The sequence below is a fragment of the Stegastes partitus genome, unplaced genomic scaffold (genome assembly GCF_000690725.1).
Source record: "Stegastes partitus isolate 25-593 unplaced genomic scaffold, Stegastes_partitus-1.0.2 Scaffold647, whole genome shotgun sequence".
NCBI lineage: Eukaryota > Metazoa > Chordata > Actinopteri > Pomacentridae > Stegastes > Stegastes partitus.
The window spans coordinates 294349-314167 of record NW_007578378.1 but is presented as its reverse complement, the minus strand read 5'-3'; the positions used below and the strand labels follow the sequence as shown (position 1 = coordinate 314167).

At 37.8% G+C, this 19819-nt stretch overlaps 2 protein-coding genes across 2 annotated transcripts; both read right to left on the bottom strand.

The window, feature by feature from the left end:
• Nucleotides 1-3283: 3283 nt before the first annotated feature.
• Nucleotides 3284-4213, bottom strand: or93a1 (odorant receptor, family 93, subfamily A, member 1). The gene has a single exon (XM_008289963.1). It carries the CDS (start codon nt 4211-4213, stop codon nt 3284-3286), a length of 930 nt encoding a protein of 309 aa, XP_008288185.1.
• Nucleotides 4214-8884: 4671 nt separating this feature from the next.
• Nucleotides 8885-15700, bottom strand: ppme1 (protein phosphatase methylesterase 1). Its single transcript, XM_008289959.1, has 14 exons — nt 15438-15700; nt 13461-13554; nt 13136-13228; nt 12953-13010; nt 12425-12476; nt 11906-12060; nt 11629-11719; nt 11336-11401; nt 11122-11248; nt 10903-11032; nt 10650-10694; nt 10470-10534; nt 10015-10082; nt 8885-9256 (listed from the first exon to the last, which is right to left on the bottom strand). The coding sequence occupies exons 1-14, from the start codon at nt 15521-15523 to the stop codon at nt 9253-9255; spliced, it is 1134 nt and encodes a 377-aa protein (XP_008288181.1). The 5' UTR covers nt 15524-15700; the 3' UTR covers nt 8885-9252.
• Nucleotides 15701-19819: the final 4119 nt, after the last annotated feature.

Sequence of the window (19819 nt, the reverse complement as noted above, 5' to 3'; positions counted from 1 at the left end):
ACCCCTCCTTTACTGCTTACAGAAAGCTAACCAGGTCAGTACTTTAATTTGAGTCACAGGGGATACAATTACTCTCCCACCATCCCATTCATCTGCAACTCTATAGCGCAAACGGCGGTGCACATCCGTGTCTTCTTGAAGCTGTTTTGAAGTCCACAGATGCATCGCGCATTCTCATTGTTCTTAAATTCAGTCAGATATTTGCCTTGAGTGCAATGCATCTACATGAAAGCTATATGTTGCTGTATGTTCTAAGAATCTGAGACGAGGATGAGAGAGAAGAGTGTGCTGAAAGACAGGATAATTCAATTTAAGGGCTTCTTCTATATCAGAATTTGTACGTTATAAAGTTCCCCCCTGACTTTTCCACAACCCCTCCTCGTGGAGCGGAAAACCTACCCATCCATTATTCCACTATTATCCAGTAGGCCATTTTTGTGTTTCATATTTTCCTTTTCTTTCTTCAGCATCTTACTTATGAAATTCCATTTCTTCCTCGTGTTTCAAGAACTTGCCAGATCAGCAAACACAGACATATTTTGTACGTCCGAGGGTTTCATGTGACGGAATTTAGATGAATGAAAGTGCTGTAACTGAGACACGCTATTAATTGTGAGTCAACAATTCTTTTCTCATATCATACAACAGAGATGAAACAGAGGGAAGGTTTCCATCTTTCAGACCGTTTATGTATTTGGGTCTTTGTGAACTCAGTGGAATCCCACAACACAGTGGACAGGGTGACCTCGAACCTGTTCGATCAAAGGTAAAACAGAAACTGCAAAGAAAGTTGCTGTTGTTAAACCAAAGCCACCGAGTCCACGGTTGAGGATGTGAAGAGTTTTGTGATCACGACAACAACCTCTCCCTCCTGCTCTAAACCAAGGCTGCTCTCTGTCACCAGGTACTTTCTCGCTCTGGAATGTTTTTCAGCCCTTCAAGTGCTCTTTCACGAAGGCCGGAGAGGTATTGAGAGGGCTTCAAGATTGTGGCGGAGTAAAGATCGGTTAAATTAGTCCACCTCCTGCTCAGACGCTTCTTTTATTCCGCGGGTCAGCACCTCCCTCGCTGTTTACCCACATAAATTGTTCCCCCTCTCTGCGCTCCGACTCAATCCCCTCTCCTTCACAAGTGTCCATCTGCACTGTGAGAAAGAGCAAGGGAGAGGAATTCCTTCAATAATATCACGAGACACTCATGAGATAGAATAAATCGAACTAATTTAGTCTGATATTGGATGCAGACCATTTCCCACATACAAATTTATGAGCCACATGCTTACATGCCATTAGGGGCTGCAGTTGGAGCCACAGTTTGTCCAGTGGAGCCATTTACAAACCAACGGTGACATCTGCTGGCTGAAATGGGAAACTTCACATACGATTTCAGAATCAGTATTAGTCTCTTTGTCAGTTTGGCATTAATTTTATAACATTTCATGGAACATATTATGTATTGTGACTTACAGTATTTGAGCGGTTTGGAGAAATCTGCCAAACATAATGACAACAGATTGATGAAAATAGTGACTTGTCCTTATCTAAGCTTAAGTCATTTGTTGCAGTTCACTGTTATTTGTTATTATGTTGTTATTATAATTTACATTTCATCAGATGGGGATAAAATGTTCTTATTTTCCGGATATGTTCACAAATTTTCAAACACTATAACATTTTTTGTCTTTCAAAAAAACTGACATTTCATAAATATTAACATTCTTATCCCGTGTGTGTGTGTGTGTGTAAGACGAACACCATAAGCATCATCTTCTTGTACAAACTCACAGTTATAATGAGCTTTTAATGTATTTTTATGATCGAGTTTACTCGTTCTTCCTATATTTTATCATTTTATTATCATCTTTACTCTTTGTATTCTTCCAATCTGTCCTTTTTTAAAGTCTTATGTGAAGCCAGATGTAACTTCTTTTGAGAAGTGGTAAATGAATAAAGGTTTTATTAAGTGCAGCTTTTTTTCCAACAGTGTTCTATATAAATAAACAAAGCTTGCTTTCACGTACAGATTGAATTCAGTTGCGTACCCTTGGTCTAGTGCTTTATACTTCTACTATTGAGTTCGTAGCATTCATTAATATATTTACACTGAAATTACAGAAAGCCAACATGCCTTTAGTTTTATTAAAATGTATTTACATAAGCAACAAGGCAACAAAGGTATTCATGAGGTAAACATGAAATATTTTCTTCTCTTCACTCACAAAGTGTTTCTATTTCTGACCTTGGATCATTATATTTATACAATACATAAAAAGCATCAAGTGGTTCGATGTGCAAAAATGTTAAAACTGTGATTCACAGTGTTGTGTGTGTGTTTTTTATTTGATTGGTGTTGTAACGCTTCATTTTTATCATTTCATTATCTTAACATTTAGATCTGTCTCTTAGTCATTGTGTTTTATTGTGTTGCCAGTTGTTTTACCTGTACTCTGTGGTTCAACTATTGTTGTTTTTAAATGTGTTTTATAAAGAATTGGCTTGTATTTTTATTCTTTAATCATAAAATTGATTGTAGGATGCTTTAAAAGAAGCTTTTACTGATAATACATTAACAAGGCAATCATTAATATAATGATAGAATACATTTATTTTTATATCTTATGTTCAGATTTCACTATGTGTGCAATAGAAACAGTGAAAATAACAGTCTGAAACATACTCTCTGATTTATCATTAAATGGTTTGATCATCACTTTCAAAGACCAGTTTCACCAAAAATATATTTTGAAATTTTCCTTAAAATTAAAAATAAGTCATGGAGAGAGAAAACTAATCTTATGAAAAATCATGAGTGTTACACATTTAACACAACAGTTCATCATTAGAGAGGATTATCAACTCTCTGTCAGCACATTAAAGACTGCCATGGATAATCTAATTGGCTGGTAATGATATTAGTTACGAAATGAAAAGAGATTGAAAGAGTGCTGCCCTTTGTTCCTGTAAACACTACGTTAGAGTTTATCTTTTGCTGCAGGAAGAAGTCTGATTTTTGACAGTTTGCTCTCAGACTTTAGAGCTTTTGAGAAAATAACTATTTGCTGCTGTGTGGCTAAATGTGCAAAAGCTAAGTTGTACTTAAACTGTGCATAACAATAAGCATAATCTTTAATCATCTTACAATATCAGAGAAAAGCAACAATGGTTTAGAACACTATCATTCGGACAGAATCTGTTCAGATACAACTTCTTAAAACTCGTCAGGGAATGACAAAGAGAAACAAAGCAGCAAAAAAAGCACACAAACGAACAGAATAACTTTGAAATCAGGACTTAGGAGATGGAGTAACTCTGGTTTTGAAGCCGAAGGTAAAATAGTTTATAAAGACATGCCTGAAGGTTTGATCTCTGAGGCCATATAGGAGTGGGCTCAAACACTTTGGGAGGATAATTAGAAACAAAAAGAAGACATACTGAATGTGCACAGCCACAATTCGCTTCATTTTCAACAGGCCGCTCGTGTTTATCATGTTAAACAGAGTGGAGGTAAGACACAAGCAGAACTGAAGCAGGTGCAACAGCATTGTCTTATGTGCTTTACTGGCTTTGCTCGCATTGGAAGAGGCCGACTTTGCAGTAATCATGATTGAAATGTATGTATAAATGATAATCACGCTCACCAATGCAAAATATACAACAGTGAAGATCTTGTTTAACGTGAAATAAATTTGTAGCCGGAAGACAGCGCTTTTGACGCAGGACTTTTGCAAAATGAAGCTCGTGTTCTCCAAACTAAAAAACACAATGAGTAGCATGAAGGAGTCTAAAGAGGCCACCGTCCATATGACAGCGATGGCCAAACCCATCGTCCTGGACGTGGCGATGTTAGGGTGCCTCAGTGGGAAACAAACAGCAACATATCTCTCCAACGACATAATGGCAAGGTTGAGGGGAGACAACTTAACAGTGCTGGTTGCAATTAGCACAAAAGTAATGCAAACATAGCTGACCATTCTGATCCTGGTCAAAGCCAGGACGTACAGCAGCATGGTCCCCACCAGCTGCAGAGAGTCAGTGACAAGCAAGTGACCGAACAGGACGTATCGAGGCGACTGCAGCAGGACGGGCTTTTTCAGCAAAGCAAACACCATGACACTGTTCACGTACAGGAAAAAGAAGCACAGCAGTGTGGACAGCACAGCTTTGACACTAGCATGAAGTGGCAAAACCTGGGACGCTTCTGTCGAGTCGTTCATGACTTCAGCAGTCTGTGGAGAGACGACACACACAAATGCATCAGACTGATCCTTAATCAACATTATGACAGTCCGGAAATCTGTCAAGTTACATCTTAAATAAGCACGGCATGATAATCTACATAGAATCTATGAGGCTAAATGTCAGTCAGTAGATTCACACAATACTTACATATCATGGGTTTGAGGAGAAAATCCACCTTCAGGGCTTCACGTCCTTTTTATAAGTCATCTGTGTATTGACATCATCACCTCTGCCAGTTAAGCAGCCAGTTAAATCTCATCAAATCATCATCTCAGCGTACATTGGCTGTGTGTGTGTGTGTGTGTGTCTAAAAGTTTGTAGACATTATGTCGCTAAAGGTGTCCATTTACTTTCTACTCTTTTATAGCATACATATATATCTGTTTTACACAAGCACATACAGTTTGCAATTTAGTATAGAAAAAAAACAACAATATTAATACATTTTGGTCAGAATCTATTTAGCATCACAAGGTATATACTTTCAATAATGTCACACATTAAAGGGGTCATTTAGTTTTATGTAATTTAAATGTATTTTATAAATAGTCTGTGTCGCTAACAGGTCCAACAGGAGAATCACACATCAGAAATACACCTAATATGATGTTTTTTGTTGCAAGTATTACTCTTTTAAGTGTCTAATGTGTTCAGATTTTAAATATTTCTGCTAAGCTCTAATGTCCATGCCTCACTACTTCCTTGTATTCGCCTAGTGTTTCTTGGAACACTATACATTGTTATTATTTTGCTGGGAACAAAATATTGTGAGCAATGGGTGCAAAAAAAAAAAAAGATGCCAGGCAGTTTTTAAATCCAAGATTTTTGATGGAGATACTTGTTTAGTCAACTGAGCCGCCACAGTAGCCAAGAGGATGCCCCGACAGCAAACAATGAAACTCAACAAACAGAAAGATACCAAACACTAATTTAATACAGCAGTAATTTTATCTTTGTGACGCATAAGACGATCCCTGCTGTATGTTGATAGGAGGTACGGTTTCAGAGGAAAGCGAGCAAAGAGAAGGGAGAGTTTTTGAAAGAACAGTTTTTATGTTTTTCTTGTTAAATTCTTTAAGGAGATTTTCATCTTGTGTCTTTAAATCTGTGTCTGTGATTGACAGTAACTTTCTCTGTAAGTAATCACTTTATGTGGAAATAACGCTGAGGTTTTTAACTCGTGTGCATGGCTCAATATACATCAGCTTGAAAACAGCGATGAAGTGTCTGCTGGTTAACATGTGGTGGTAACGGGCTGTGTTTCAGTCATTATGCCATACTTATAGTGTTTCTCAGTCGCTTTGGTTCATTTCTCAGATCAGAATTCTCAAAACTACTTGTTCAATCTTCACATCATTGTGTCACTTGTGCACATCAAAAAATCAGTTTTTCATTTCTTTGAACAAGTTCTAAATGCTTTGGTACATCCATCCAAATGATTATGTACAATTCTCTGCTGTTTCCTATATTATCAATAGCTTATGTCATGTTGATCAGAATGTATTATAGAGGGTCTCTGTTGAATAGTCTCACCCCCACAACATTTAGGCATTAGTTCATCACATAAGTCTTTACATGCAAAATAATTGAACAAATTGTCATAATAAGTCGAGCATATTTCTATACATTTCCATTAGACTTTTTTTTTTCTAAATCTATCCTGAATTGGTAAACTGCTCCCAGGTGAATCTTGACTTTCTCTAATAAAGCAAAGTGTGTGTAGCATCACATAGATAAACCAATGATAGACCAGGTTTCTGAAATAGCTCAAAGGTGCATCTTATGAACCATCAACTGGCAAGTATAGAGGAAGACTGCACTGTAATTCTTACAGCACTGCATGTACAGTTTTCCCTAAGAAGACTGTCTTATGTTCACATTTCTATTTTTGTTTTTGTCTTTGTGCTATGCAGTGCTGTCTTCTCCTTTGTGTTTGGCAATGACATGGTCTGTCAACAAATCACAGTACAAACAGTAAAAGCCTAAATGTGAATCTTGTCCAGTCTCTTGCAATCAATCTCCCACATACACTAAGGTGTAACTCACAATTTACAATAATTGTCATCAAAACTTTTGCCATAGTTTACATCAGAACATCCCTCCAGACTGTTATATTGACAACATGACTAAACAATCTGACTGTCTTATCTGGACACACTGACACAAGGACTTGTCATTCTGATGCCACTGACATGTTCACTGACACAGACATCTAGTTTTGAGAGATGAACTAAGGATTTTGAGCAAGTAACTGCTTTTTGCAGGTAATCCATGGTGTTTTGCTATTTGTATGAATTGTTATGAGAAATACACTTATTGTTTTGCAAATGTCGACGATGATTTGAGAAACCTACCAAAGCAACTGAGAAAACTGTATTATGTTGCAACAGAAGCAGAAAAATATGTAAATGAGAACAGCTTTGTTGGAAATTTAGTGGTATAAAAGTGCAGTATATATGAGAGCAGGAGATGAGCAAACAGATGTAAACATCCTCTTTAGGTTTTCATCATCTCCGAGGGTCCCTCAGCGTTACATTTTCCACAGAGCTCTGACCTGTGGCCATACGATCAAATCGAATAGTAGGTTAGCTAAATTAGCAGCAGAGCTCACTAACACTAAGGATATACCTACTATTGTAGTGACATTGCCATCAAAATTAAAAGTAATCCACTGGCTCTGCAGTTCCTTAATCACTGGGAGTGCATGAAGACTCTTGTGCTCACTCTTGCAGCCAACAGCAAAACATTTGGTGACCTTTTGGTGTTACCAGAAGCAGCTCTAGAAAGTAAATAAACCTGGTGGACTGAGAGGCAGCTGCTCATTCTGAATGGATTATTTAGAAGCAGGAGGCAGTGAGGCGGCAGGATTATACAAAGTTTGAGCAAGACGACTATTGGTTCCTCAGCTGGGAGCGTAGCAGGTCAGTAAAATTCACTTGTAAAGCTGGAAGGCTGTCTATTTATTGGAGGCTTAATGAATGGCAGTAGTAAATATATTTATTTATTTACATTACTTAACAGCTTTTAGAGCACACGTCCAAGTTTACAACAGCTACAACACTATAAAAATGGATTTTCACCATATCAGACCTTTAAAAAGTCTCAAAAGATGCAGTAGTGTTTGAAAAGTTTGTTGCGGTCGTTCAGTCACTACGCTATATTTTATATTTTGCAACATTTGACTTGAATTTACAGTAAATTAGTTCTACATGAGATTCCCAGAAGATGAACAGCTTTGTACAACAGCTAAAGTTACACAGCTAACTAAAGTCTGACTAATAGTTAAAGCTATGCTACAGTCGCAACATCAGCTGGAATTTGAAACTTTGCATGCAGTGTTTACCAGAATTTTTTTTTTTCACAATCATTTCCTTGTTCCTAACATAATACTGAGATTATGCTAACATTGGTAAGACCTTTTCTGCAGGGCCTTCAAACATTAGGCATTCTGAGGTGACACACTATTTTTTAGCATATGGAATGTTTCATTAGCATTAAACTCAAAGTAGACATTAAAATCTGTTGTGCAAAGTGTTGGGCAGGGGCAAAGTTTCACCCTTTAGGATCACAAAAGTTAATATCATTTTATCTTCTGGGGACAATGAATATCAAACATCTGAATAGTTGTGAAGATAGTTTCTCACCCTGGACCACCGATACATGTGACAGAGAGGAAACCTGAGTTTACATTTAATGTTCATAGAGACTCTTGTCTGTATTTCAGCACCGTAGACAACTCACACATGTTCAAGAGGCTTTAGCTTCACGACAGACTTCTTACAAATAATTAGCAAGAAGAAAAATAACTTCTTCCACAAGCAATGTCAAGTCGAAAAACTTGTCAGTATCTCATATGCATCTGCTCTTATTCACACATAAATCATTCATGGTAGGTACAAACTACAGTCCTTGGTTTGAACCTATCAGGAAAAAGTCAATATAAAGGATTAAACTCGTATTCAGGACATGTAGAATGAAGTTCACAATATTATTTGTTAAGCTGAAAATGATGCAATCAGAAAACTTCTGCCCCGTTTTAGAAAACTACCCCTTTGTTTACGGACTCGGCTCACAAAACGATCTCAGAGGCTTCAGTCCTTTGGAGGACGGTCATTATGGTTCATTAATAATTCAGATGTTTATGTTGCAATATCTCGGCTGAGTTTGTTGAGTCTGTTTATCCACTGAGGCGCAATTAAAATTGTTTTGTTTTTTTTGTTCTAAATACTTTATCAGACACATGAGAAAAGATGTGCAACCTGTCAGAAAGTTTAGAAGATGTAATCCTGAAAGTTTATCTGAATGACAGTTTACTATAGACTACAATAAGAACACTATTTCTGCAGTAAACTTGAATATTTTTCCATTACAGAATAATGCCCCTTGTAACAAAGGGTGACTTTCCAATTCATACATCCAACGGCATAGAAATGTACCAGAAGTATATAAAATGTGTTAACCAAACTTTAGGTATTGTTGATAGTGTGATGTGCAGAGTGTAGGAGGAAACGGAAAACTCAAGACCTCAAAAGAAAAGCTGAATAAATACTCATGTTTGACTTCTTGCACTGTGCACGTGTCTGCAATGAAACAAGCCACCACATTCTGAATAATCTGACATCTTTGAAGTACACAAACCAAACGGGTGATGTTGGCTGCATCCATCTTTAATCATCGTTTGAATTCAAACATTACAAACACACGTTAACAATGATGCAATCACTCAACTCGAAATTAAACAAGGAAAGCATTACATTTCAGAAAATAAAAAAATATGTATATTGTAAAGGAACAGTACAATCAAAACCCAATATTTTCAAATAAAAATAAGGCAAAGCTGAAAGGCAAAAATATCTACAAAACAAAAGCATAATAATAATAATAATAATAATAATAATAATAATAATAACTGTTATATTTTCCTTAATTGGCTGTTAAATTGGACAATGATGTTGATGAATCTTGAAACATTTCTTCTACGGCTGCTGGCTATATTTAGACTGAAAACTGGAAATTAGCTGTAAGAAAGAAAAGACAGTGTCATGAAATAAGACAAGACTTCATGTTTCTCTCCACTTTTGCATCCAGTTTTCTAAACGTTATTTTGCTCCAGTGTCCTTGTAACTCTCTAAGATGAACAGGTAGACAGAAGGAATAAAATCTAAATTCAAAATACTGCTGAGTTTCAATTTTACAAAAAAATTACAATTAAATAAAACGACTGTTACGCTACACGTAATCATTAAACCTATTGGAAAACTAACAACAGCTTTCTACTTCAAAAACATCTCGGCAGTCCCTCTCTGTGCCAAAAACACAGAAACCATCACAGACGCCACTTGCTTGAACTTTCTGAGAGACGGAGAACCGATTTGTTTCCATCGTTTGCTTTGATTCTGGGATTTGGGATCAAAGTGGTGAACAGATGTGTCATTCTGAGTCACGAATCTCCTGAGGAGTTTGGCTGCATCATCCTGATAATGAGCCAAAACTGTCTTTGAAATTTCCCATTCTTTTTCAACTTTTGATCTGGTGTCCTTGGGGTGCATTCCCTTTTCATGCAGACACCTGATTATAGATTTGGCTTCTTTCTCTATTATTTTTTTTTTTAGTTTTCCTCCAACTTACTGATTTTAAAAGGGCATCATCGGCAAAAAAACATCTGAGTTTTTGTGGACAGTTATATAAGGCTTTATAATATGCCTCAAAGTGGGAGCTACTGCCTTTGTTTCCGGATGAAGCCGAGAACTTCTAATTTAATTGGAAGTCCACTTACCACAGGTATCCTTCCTTAAACTCGGTGAATTTGTGCCGAACCATAAATGTTGCTAGAGCATCTGCTACCTAGTGACAGATGACAGAGGAAGTAAGTCATAAAGAAAACCATATGTGCAAATTTGAACTAACATGAGCATCACACATCCTAAAAAAAATCTCTCCAAGTATCTGACATATGAAGCTAAACTTTCACAGGTATCTCCATAAATATTCGCTGTTTATGACGGTTGAACAGCAGACCCCTGGTGATTTGAGATGGCTGTGTTTGATGCATTTCAGGTATAAATCGCGTTAAAAGACCAAAACCTGCACCGTCTATGACTCCACGAACAGTCCATGCGTCTGCAGAAACCACGCGGCTCGTCCTTTGCGTTGGATTTTCGAGATTGCCGACAAAAACATCAGACAATATGTAAAGTACAGTGAGTATATGTTGAGATAAGAAGCACTTACTTTCTCAGGTGCGTCCTCATGAACAGCATGACCGCACTGAGGGAGGACCTGCATCTGAAACTTCCCTGTGCACAAACACTGAGATTCTTAGTGTTTCTGAGACCAGAGTATTCTACAGTATAACATAAAACATGGAAGAAAACCAGAATTTACACATTATAAATGATTTGTGCTCTTTACCTTGCATCTGTCCAATAGTAAGGTCTTTGTCAAGCCTGTCCACTCCTGCACAATGGAACAAGTCAGGGGTGAAATTGTGCAGTCAATGGCAAAATTGCTTGGAATACAACTTGAATCATTAGTGCTCATCCAACGACTAAAAGGGACTTTGCTTCTAAACTACCTGTCCAGATGAGTTTTATACACGGAGTACTAAAAAATAATAATGCAAGTTTACTGTGAATAAATGTAAAAAAATAAATAAAAATCGAACCTGCAAGCAGGAGCAGTTTTGGCGCAGGGCAGGTGAGAAAGAGGGCAGACAGGCCTCTGAACCAGCCCTCCCAATATTTTTCCGTCTTTGACAACTCCACTCGCCAGGTGAAGATGCTCTCCTTTTTTATCTGCAAGGAAGAAATCAGCATTTTAAAGTAAGTTTTCAACCTCTTTCCAAACACATACAGGCTACATGAGAAAGACAGAGAGACGGAACCTCTTGGTCATCTTCCTTCATTCTTTTCTTGTTGGACTCTTCTTCCGCTTCCTCATCCTCCTCTTCTTCTATAATTCCTTCACCAATGCTATTCGAGACTCCTGGGCTGCTGGTGGATTCCTCACATCTGGATGTCAGAACAAAAGGAATGTAAAATACAGTCAATAACCCCACACAGCTCTTAACGTACAGACGAGAGATGGAGTAAACGTACTTCTTCACTTGGCCCCCCATTGACACCCGAGCTGACTCTATGTTTCGGATCTGACCACTCTTCACACTGAAAGCAAAAAAAAAAAGAGTTTTCGACACTTGAGATTGATTTCATGCTTGGATCTCTATGAATGGAGGCTCTATAAAGTAAAGCTGGAAAGAGAAAACAAAAACACAGCACAACAAGGCTCCTATTGATCTGAGGAAATCTTTTTGGCCACACTACAGAAGCGTACAGTGCAGTCCAATTACACTTCCACCATGTTGCGGTATGACTAACTGGTAAATGCTTACCTCCACTCAATGGCATTCTCCAGAGATTTAAACGTTTTTGGCCGACTTCTGAGGAAATTCTGCATACTGTTCAAAGCATCCATTGCTGTGCCTGAATGAAATTAACACAACTATTTGTCATGAACAAACCTAGCAACACTGAGCTCATCATCTTTATTAATCATCATCATTTAGATGATCTGCTCATGTGATGTGAAATATGAGCTAAAAACAAAGAATATAAGGACGTTCTTTGCTCAGATATGATGCTCCTTTTAGAGAATGTGCAAAAACGTACCTTCTACGACATCAATGACACACAGGCCGAGCAGGGATGGTATGTGATTGGCAGCGGCTGTGTGAACTGCGATGGCTCCACCCATGCTGTGTCCAATAATCATGATTGGAGGTGGGTTCTCCCCATAGAGTGCCTCCACCACTTTGCCAATATCCCTTTAAAAAGGAAAAGAACATTTTATCTGTTAACATTGTTACATGTCTATCCTATGAGTCAGAGTTTTCAGTCACTCTATATTTGATTTATTTAACTATCCTTTTACTCTGAATTGAATGCACTGTGAAATCAAGACTTTTTAAGGATGCACTAAAACACTCGCTGCCCTTAGCTTGGGAAGTGTAGAAATTAAAGCCGATTGTGGGTCAACATTCATTTAACTATTTACAGTCTTGTCAGCCCTACAGGATCATCACTGCCCTCTATGCTTTCCTGTAGTTTTGCAAATCGCAAGGCAATTATTTTGAAAGTAGTTTCCACCAAACCGGTGTCTGTCTTAAGTGCACACACACAACAACTTACTTAGCCATCGTGTCTGCAGAGAGATCTTCAGGATTTTTCACTTTGGTGTCGCCTGCAGGTGTTGACAGAAAAACCCATTTCAGCATCTGTTGCATCTTAGCTCATGAAGAGCATCATCAAGAGTGACCTGTCAGATACTGCTGTGACCAGCGCAGAGATGTGATCAAGCTACTTTGGTACAACAATTTCCTTTCCTAATCATTTGCAGTACTGGAGCTGCTTTTGAAATAAAAATCCAAAATGAACTGATGTCATTTTGCTGTTATTAGAAAATACAAAGTGACTGTTAGTTTAAGTCATCACATACAGTACAAATATTCAGGATAGTTTTTTATAGTCTGTAATGCAGATGGGATGCAATGGTAAACATAAACAGTACAATCAGCTCATCTCAATTTCTCATTTAGAATGACACATAATTATAGGATGTCTATATGTACATGCAGTTCCATGACATCTGCATTCCCTAACCTATGAAAAATATATGCCTAGCAATTAATACTGTGTCCTGCAACTACCTATATTTACCGTGAGCTCGAAGGTCCATAGCCACCACCCTGCAGTTGATCCTGTTGTATATGACGGCCTGCAAAGATACACACAGGAACAATTAAAACCCAAAAGTGTTAAGTGAATGAGTTGAGATTTTTAAAAATTATTACTATTGTAGAGCAGAGTGTTTGTGTTAGTCGTAATAACAATAATGCTCACAGTGAACACTGCCCAGGAAAGTGCAGAGTGGCCGCCTCCATGGAGCAGGAGCAGCACAGGACCATGGGAGCCACTGCAGTAAATTCTGAAAATGTTCAAGGTAGTCAAGGAAATACAAACCAGAGCTGTTCACAAGGTAAAGATGTTGCTCCAAACAGAGCAAACTTTAATGTTTCATAGCATCTTAAAGTTATATACTGCAGCACATTGGTATGAAGAAGCAGCTAAGTCTGAATTGACCTCGTTGGATTCAAGTGACACATCAAAGCATCGGTCATTCATGTGGAATCTCCTCCTGACAAACAGGAGCAGCAGTCAAGGATATATCTTTGCCATTTTCATTTTCCACCTCAACATCTTCCATGGTCTCAAAGTACTGACTCCAGGGCAGGGGGGAGAAATCTCTCTTCCGTCCAGGTCTGTACAAAGCAAAAAGCAAGAAAAATGTGAATCAGTGTGTGTCTGGTGTGTTTCAATATTGCAGCAGGATCATTAGACAGCATAGAAAAATGGATGTTCAATTGCAAGACAGAAATCTTTGGAATGTGTCTCTCCGAAGAAAGGACAAACTAGCTCTTTGATCACTTTTTTTTTACATTGATAAATGCTGCAACATTGAAAGACAAAAGATTGTTAAAGATTACAAACCATTCTCAGTGATCTAGGGGTCAACCGTTTTTTCTTTTATAAGACCGATGGCAGTAATAAGCAATCAAGGAGACAAATAATCAATATTTGGAACTGATTTTCTGAACAACTGCTGTAAAAATTATGATCACAACAACACAAAGTCCAACTCAAAACTGTGTTAAAATGTATGTTTGATTAAAAGAGAACCTTTAAACCACATCTTTTGGTAACTGTAATCTATCACTTGTGTAATAACCGATCAGTTTGTGCTGTGGGCAGGACGCTGCTTGGGAGCATGAAAGGGTGACCACAGATAAAGAGAGGAGGCTGCTGAAGTAGTGCGTTTTGAAATTATTTTTATTGGGCATTGGTTGAAATATAAATAAAAAAAGTGCTGGTTATTGTAAAACAACAACAACAACACAAAAACCTAAATATCTGATTCAATAACAAGCCTGGCCACTGTTAGGAAAATTCTTCAGTGGAGTACAGATTCTGAACAAGTGACTACAGATTCAAGAAACGTCGTAGCATTTATACAGGCATACAAAAGATTTCTCCTCTGCTCACATCTGCTAAGCACAGGCTTGGTTACTTTTTTGCAAGTTCTGTGCACGTTATCTTTCACGGCCTTCTGTATTTCAAGAGTTGGACAAAGAGCACTGAATCATAACATATAACACTGAATTTGTATGACACCTACATTGAGCTGATGGTTACAATTCAGTTAACTATGCCTGAAATCTGTTTCCTCTGCTTTGATCATCTGCTTGCAACATCTCCAGCTTGACAGCCACATGATGACAGTGCTCAGACCTCATGACAAGGATATTCAATAGTACTGCAGTAAAATATGAACTTCATCAAAACACTCAGCAACAAGATATTGTTTTAACCTTCAACCTTTACCTCAACTAAAAACAGTCACACTGACTGAGCTGTTGTAATGTGCTGCCTGCTGGGTACACCGCTGACCTGAAACCACAGACCCATCACAGAGCTGCATTTTCAGGGTCATATTTTTAGGGTTTGTTGGCTTCGCTTCAGTTTTTCTACACACTGTAAAGAGCCTGCTTAAGGTTTTATTCAGATTCAAATATAGAGGCGTGTCAAGACATGTACGGGCATAGGTACACTTTTACAAGAACTAAAAACAACTACTTTAACAGGTAAACAAGCGTAGTAAACAAGCCCGTCCAGGCAGGCTGTGCAGATAGAAACTGGAGAAGGTACAAATCTTGCAGCTAGACCTGTTAGCAACATAAGCTAACCTAGTTAGACAGACACTAGTGTTTGGAGAGACAGCTTTAAATGTGTTGTCATGAATGTTTCACTACCGCCATGGAGTTCAATAGATAAATGCCCGACATGTATCCATCAAGAAGCAAGAAAAGCGACGTCAATTTAATATAATGTAACATGTTTATATGCCAAAGCTACTAGCTAAAATAAACCGTACTGTACAACAGTGATGGTCTAACTCTGGTAGCAGCAGCTAGCTTAGCCTGGCTAACGCAGACAGTCTGTGCTGTCATTTGACGAACTGTAAAGATACGAAAACACTCCGGAGCTTTTGTCTCCAAACCAGCGGAGGTGACGGTCAACGCAATTAAACGTGACTTAAAACGCCAACACAGTTGACATCATGTCATCAGGATGCTAGCTCACTCACCCCATTTTCATTTTGGAGCTGGACTGAAAACCACCTGCCGTAGGAGGTCTGGAGGCTAGCAGATTCAAGTGTAACTGTTTCTCCATGGTGTCAGAAGTGGGCTCGGTCTCTGTCAGGAACTGCTTTTTAAGACCTTCCCTCTCTTTCGCAGCATAAGATTTTCTTCGACACCTGCGCCGACGTTAGCCACACATTGGATAAATTGCGTTTCTCTGACAAGCTAACAGCTAGCGCTTTTCTTCTTCTTCTGCTACTGCTGCAGTGATTATATTTGGATGTCTCTTCTTCGTTGTTTTGTTCCCCCAGTAGGTTAACATGGACACCACTGCCCTCTACTGGTCATACAATCATCTGCAGTGGAGGTTCACGGCCTTTTATTCAGCAACATTTGTATTATATATAATATCGTAGGGTCTTATCTTAATATTGAACTGATTCACATAATTTACAGTGTATTAATGGTAATATTTTAATTAGTTGGTTTTTTGTGTGATAAATAATATTGCAGGGACTTAACATTAATATTGAAATTGGTCAGCTAAATTAATAAAAAATAAACAATATCATCAACTTTAAATTAAAATTAGTCAGGTAAATTAGTAAAATAAATAAAAAATAAAATAAATTATATTGTAATGCCTTAAACTTTATATTTAAATTATTCAGGTAATTTTATATAATCTGTAATATATACGGGTCATAAACTTTATATTAAAAGTATGCAGATGGATTTGTATAAACGTCATTGAATAGCCTTAACATTAATATTTAAATTAATCAAGTAAATGTTTATAACCAATAATATTGTAAGGCCTCAAATGTTATATTTATGGTAGTCAGGTAAACTTGTAAATACATTAATATTGTAGGGGCTTATATTTTATATTTTCATTCATCAGGTTTATTTGTATAAATATTACTGTAGGGTCTTGAAATTAAGGTTTGAATTAGTCAGGTAAATCTTGGCAATAAATAATATCTTAGGATCCTATATTTTAATGAGGTAAATTTGTATAATAAATAATATTGGTCTTAACATTCATATTTAAATTATTCTGCTAAATGCATATAATAATACTATTATTGTATTGTAGTGTCTTAATCACAGTATTCATATCAGTCAGGTGAATTTGTGTAATATATTATATTTTAGGGTCCTAACAATAATATTTTAATTCTTCAGGTCAATTTATATGATAAACAATATTGTGGGGTCTTAGTTTAATGTATTTAACCTTGTTAGGTACATTGGCAATATTATCCTATTACTCTACTGGAGAGTACTCAGTGTCTGTTGTTTTAAATAAAGCAGTTTTTCCTGCAGAAGCTACAACTGGCCTATTAATATAAAATAATAAAATGACAATACACAATTGAGGGCAATGGAATAACCTCTAGTTTACGATACATTTTTTGAACAGAAGGTGGCAGCAGTGCATTCTTTACCCCGGCCACTGAGACTGTTTGCTCCAACAGTTCCACACTTGAGGTTCCGTTTACTCACTGTGCTTAAACCAGAAGTGTAGTGCCCTCTGTGGCTCTGAGGGAGCTTTATCTAGCTAGTCTAAAAAAAAAAGAAAGACCCTAAATGATGTCACAGTAATGTCATCAAGGCTGCCTCACCTTTGGACTGCAGACTGCAAGGCCTGAATGACAGGCTAGGTCTACTGAGTCTAAATGATGTGGGCGTTTATTAGGCTGGGAGTTCTAACAAAAGAGTTGCATTATGGGAAACATATTTTCTAGAACTTAACCATAAAAAAAAATTAAAACGGAAAAAGTAAAAATAATGAGCCAGCAAAAACATGCAGCTATTGAAACATGAAAATCATTGATTGGACCGCCGCTTTATAAAGCAGTTATTGAGCAGTCGTTGTTATTCAAAGGGGGACATTTGAGAGACTTGCAAATGCAGTTACATAAAGACTATGTTATCAGAGCCGATCGACGACAGCTGTAGACTTGCTAATTTGCAAGTAATCGAGACACAGGAGTGGACAGGAACAGGTGAAGGTGAAGAACAAAGTGGCTCAAATACAGACGGGTGACAAAGTGAAGGAAAAATCTGAACCCTTGACCCCATCAATGAGGGGGTCGAGTGGCTCTAGTGTGGGAGGAAACGGTTTGATTAATGAATCACATGCGATGGTTTACACCCAACTAAACACCACCATTATCATAACAGCAAACAATGGAATATCTTCTGGAAGACTGATGTTTATCCCTCCAGAGAATTGGTGCATTGGAGCCCATAGTGACCCAATAAGACAATTTGTGTTGGTTTTTCCTTTAATTTGTCAGCCATCTCTATGCACTGTAATATATGGTTAAAGAAAAAAAAAAGTAGAATAGTTATGAGTGGGTTTGCTGCACTTTTTACATGCTGAAATGATCAAATAATGGAATAATGTGGTCCCTCTGCTAACAAGCTCGCCTCTATCTTTGGAGAATCAAGACTCATTGAAGCTGTTCTGGCGACATGTGGTGGCCCAACCCCTTACCAAAGACGCTTTATACTGACTTTTTCTTTAATTCATCAAAAGCGTTTTAAGTGATCTAATCCTTGTGAGCAGTAAATTGAACCACCACAGTAAAGCAGGGTGATGGCCTTTCCTACCTGAGCAGATTTCAGTTTGTTTCCCTAATTCATACTATTGTCTCTTTTGTCTTCCTCTTTTTTCATATGTCAAGTACTTTGGTATTATAATCTCTAATTTCATTATTTAATACTGAGGAACAAATTTCTCGGAAGACGTTCTGCTTTTTTAATTCAGCTGCTCCTTGTTGTGTATGTTAACAATGATGGAATATTCTTCTTCTGCCAAGCATCTGCAGATCATCTTGTCATTTATAGTATCATCTCTATAGTCGCACATCAACACATTTTCACTTCCGTGGTTCAGTGTCGGGTAAATGGATTCACTGTGGTTCACACCAAACATACCTGACCCTGTCCCAAAGAGCAAGCAAGGTATTTTTCCTGGACACCACCCATAGAGCTGATGTTATGCAATGTGTTTCACGCTGTCTGAGTCGTGATGCAAACACTGATTTCCATTTATAAGCCCAGTGTCACATCTGAATCACCTGCTTGTCTGTTTTTCAGAAATGAAGTGTTCAAGTTACACCCTGTCCATGATGTAATTTGTAGGAGGAGGAACACTGCAGCTCTAATCAGTGGCACTATGGGTTGTTCTCTAGCTTCTGATCACTGCTGTAACTGTATATTGACTGATTTTTAGTTGACCACCCTGCAGTTGATCCTGCTGCACATGACGGCCTTCAAAGATACATAAAGGAACAATTAAAATCCAGTAGTGTACAATGAATATGCTGAAATAAAAGAGCAACTTCATAAATATTCCGCACTATGTTGGTGTCAAAAAACATAGCAGCACAGGACCACAGGGGCCACTGCAGTAAGTTCTGAAAATGTTCAAGGTAGTCAAGGAAATACAAACCAGAGCTGTGCAGATTCTGCTCAAAACAGAACAAACATTAATGTTCTGTAGCACGTTGAAGTTACATGCTGTGACGCACCGGTATGAAGAAGCAGCTAAATCTGAACTGACCTAGTTGAATTCAAATGACACATCAAAGCATCAATCATTCATGTGGAATTTCCTCCTGACAAACAGGAGCAGCAGTCAACGATACGTCTCTGCCATTTTCATTTTCCATCTCAACATTTGCCCAGAAAACTAAAGGAACTAAGCTGTTACTGGTTTGATTCAATACTGCAGCAGGATCATTAGAATATGTAGAAAAATGAATGTGCGATTGCAAAACAGAAATCTTTGGTCTGTGTCTCTGTGAGAAAGGACAAACTAGCTCTCTATCTACCTATTCACACTTTAGAATTAGTTGAAGTGAACACAGGTTTTCTAACTTGTGTGCCAGTGATTACGAGTGTATTGTCTACTTTGGGCTCTGCATATTCAACATAGTCTTTATAAAGTTTTTGTGATCATTCATAGGAGAAAATACTTTACTGTTGCACTTGACACATGATGTTGCTGAGGGCTGCACTCTCTCCTGTTGTATCCTGTATATACAAGACATTCTTTTCATCTTTGGCTTTCAGTCATCGCTGACAAAAACCTGAGAATAATCTCCTCTTAAGACATGAGTAGACATCATATTTTGGGTTATATTACCACAGTAGTTAATTTTAAATTAAAAAAAAAAAAAAGTGTATTATTTTATTATTATTACTTTATCATTGGGCTGCACCTTTGACTCGCAGCAAGAAGGTCGCCAGTTTGCGTCCCGGTGAGGACACCTGGGATCTTTCAGTGTGGAGTTTGCATGTTCTCCCCGTGCAGCGTGGGTTCTCTCCAGGTTCTCCGGCTTCCTCCCACAAGGTCCAACAACATGTTGAG

Excerpts from the sequence above, each read along its gene's own strand:
- or93a1 (XM_008289963.1), bottom strand. The coding sequence starts at position 4,213 with ATGAACGACTCGACAGAAGCGTCCCAGGTTTTGCCACTTCATGCTAGT.
- ppme1 (XM_008289959.1), bottom strand. The coding sequence starts at position 15,523 with ATGGAGAAACAGTTACACTTGAATCTGCTAGCCTCCAGACCTCCTACG. Across the intron at positions 11,402-11,628 it reads GAGAATGCCATTGAGTGGAG|TGTGAAGAGTGGTCAGATCC; the intron begins GTAAGCATTTAC and ends TTTTGCTTTCAG. Across the intron at positions 10,535-10,649 it reads TACTATTGGACAGATGCAAG|GGAAGTTTCAGATGCAGGTC; the intron begins GTAAAGAGCACA and ends GTTTGTGCACAG.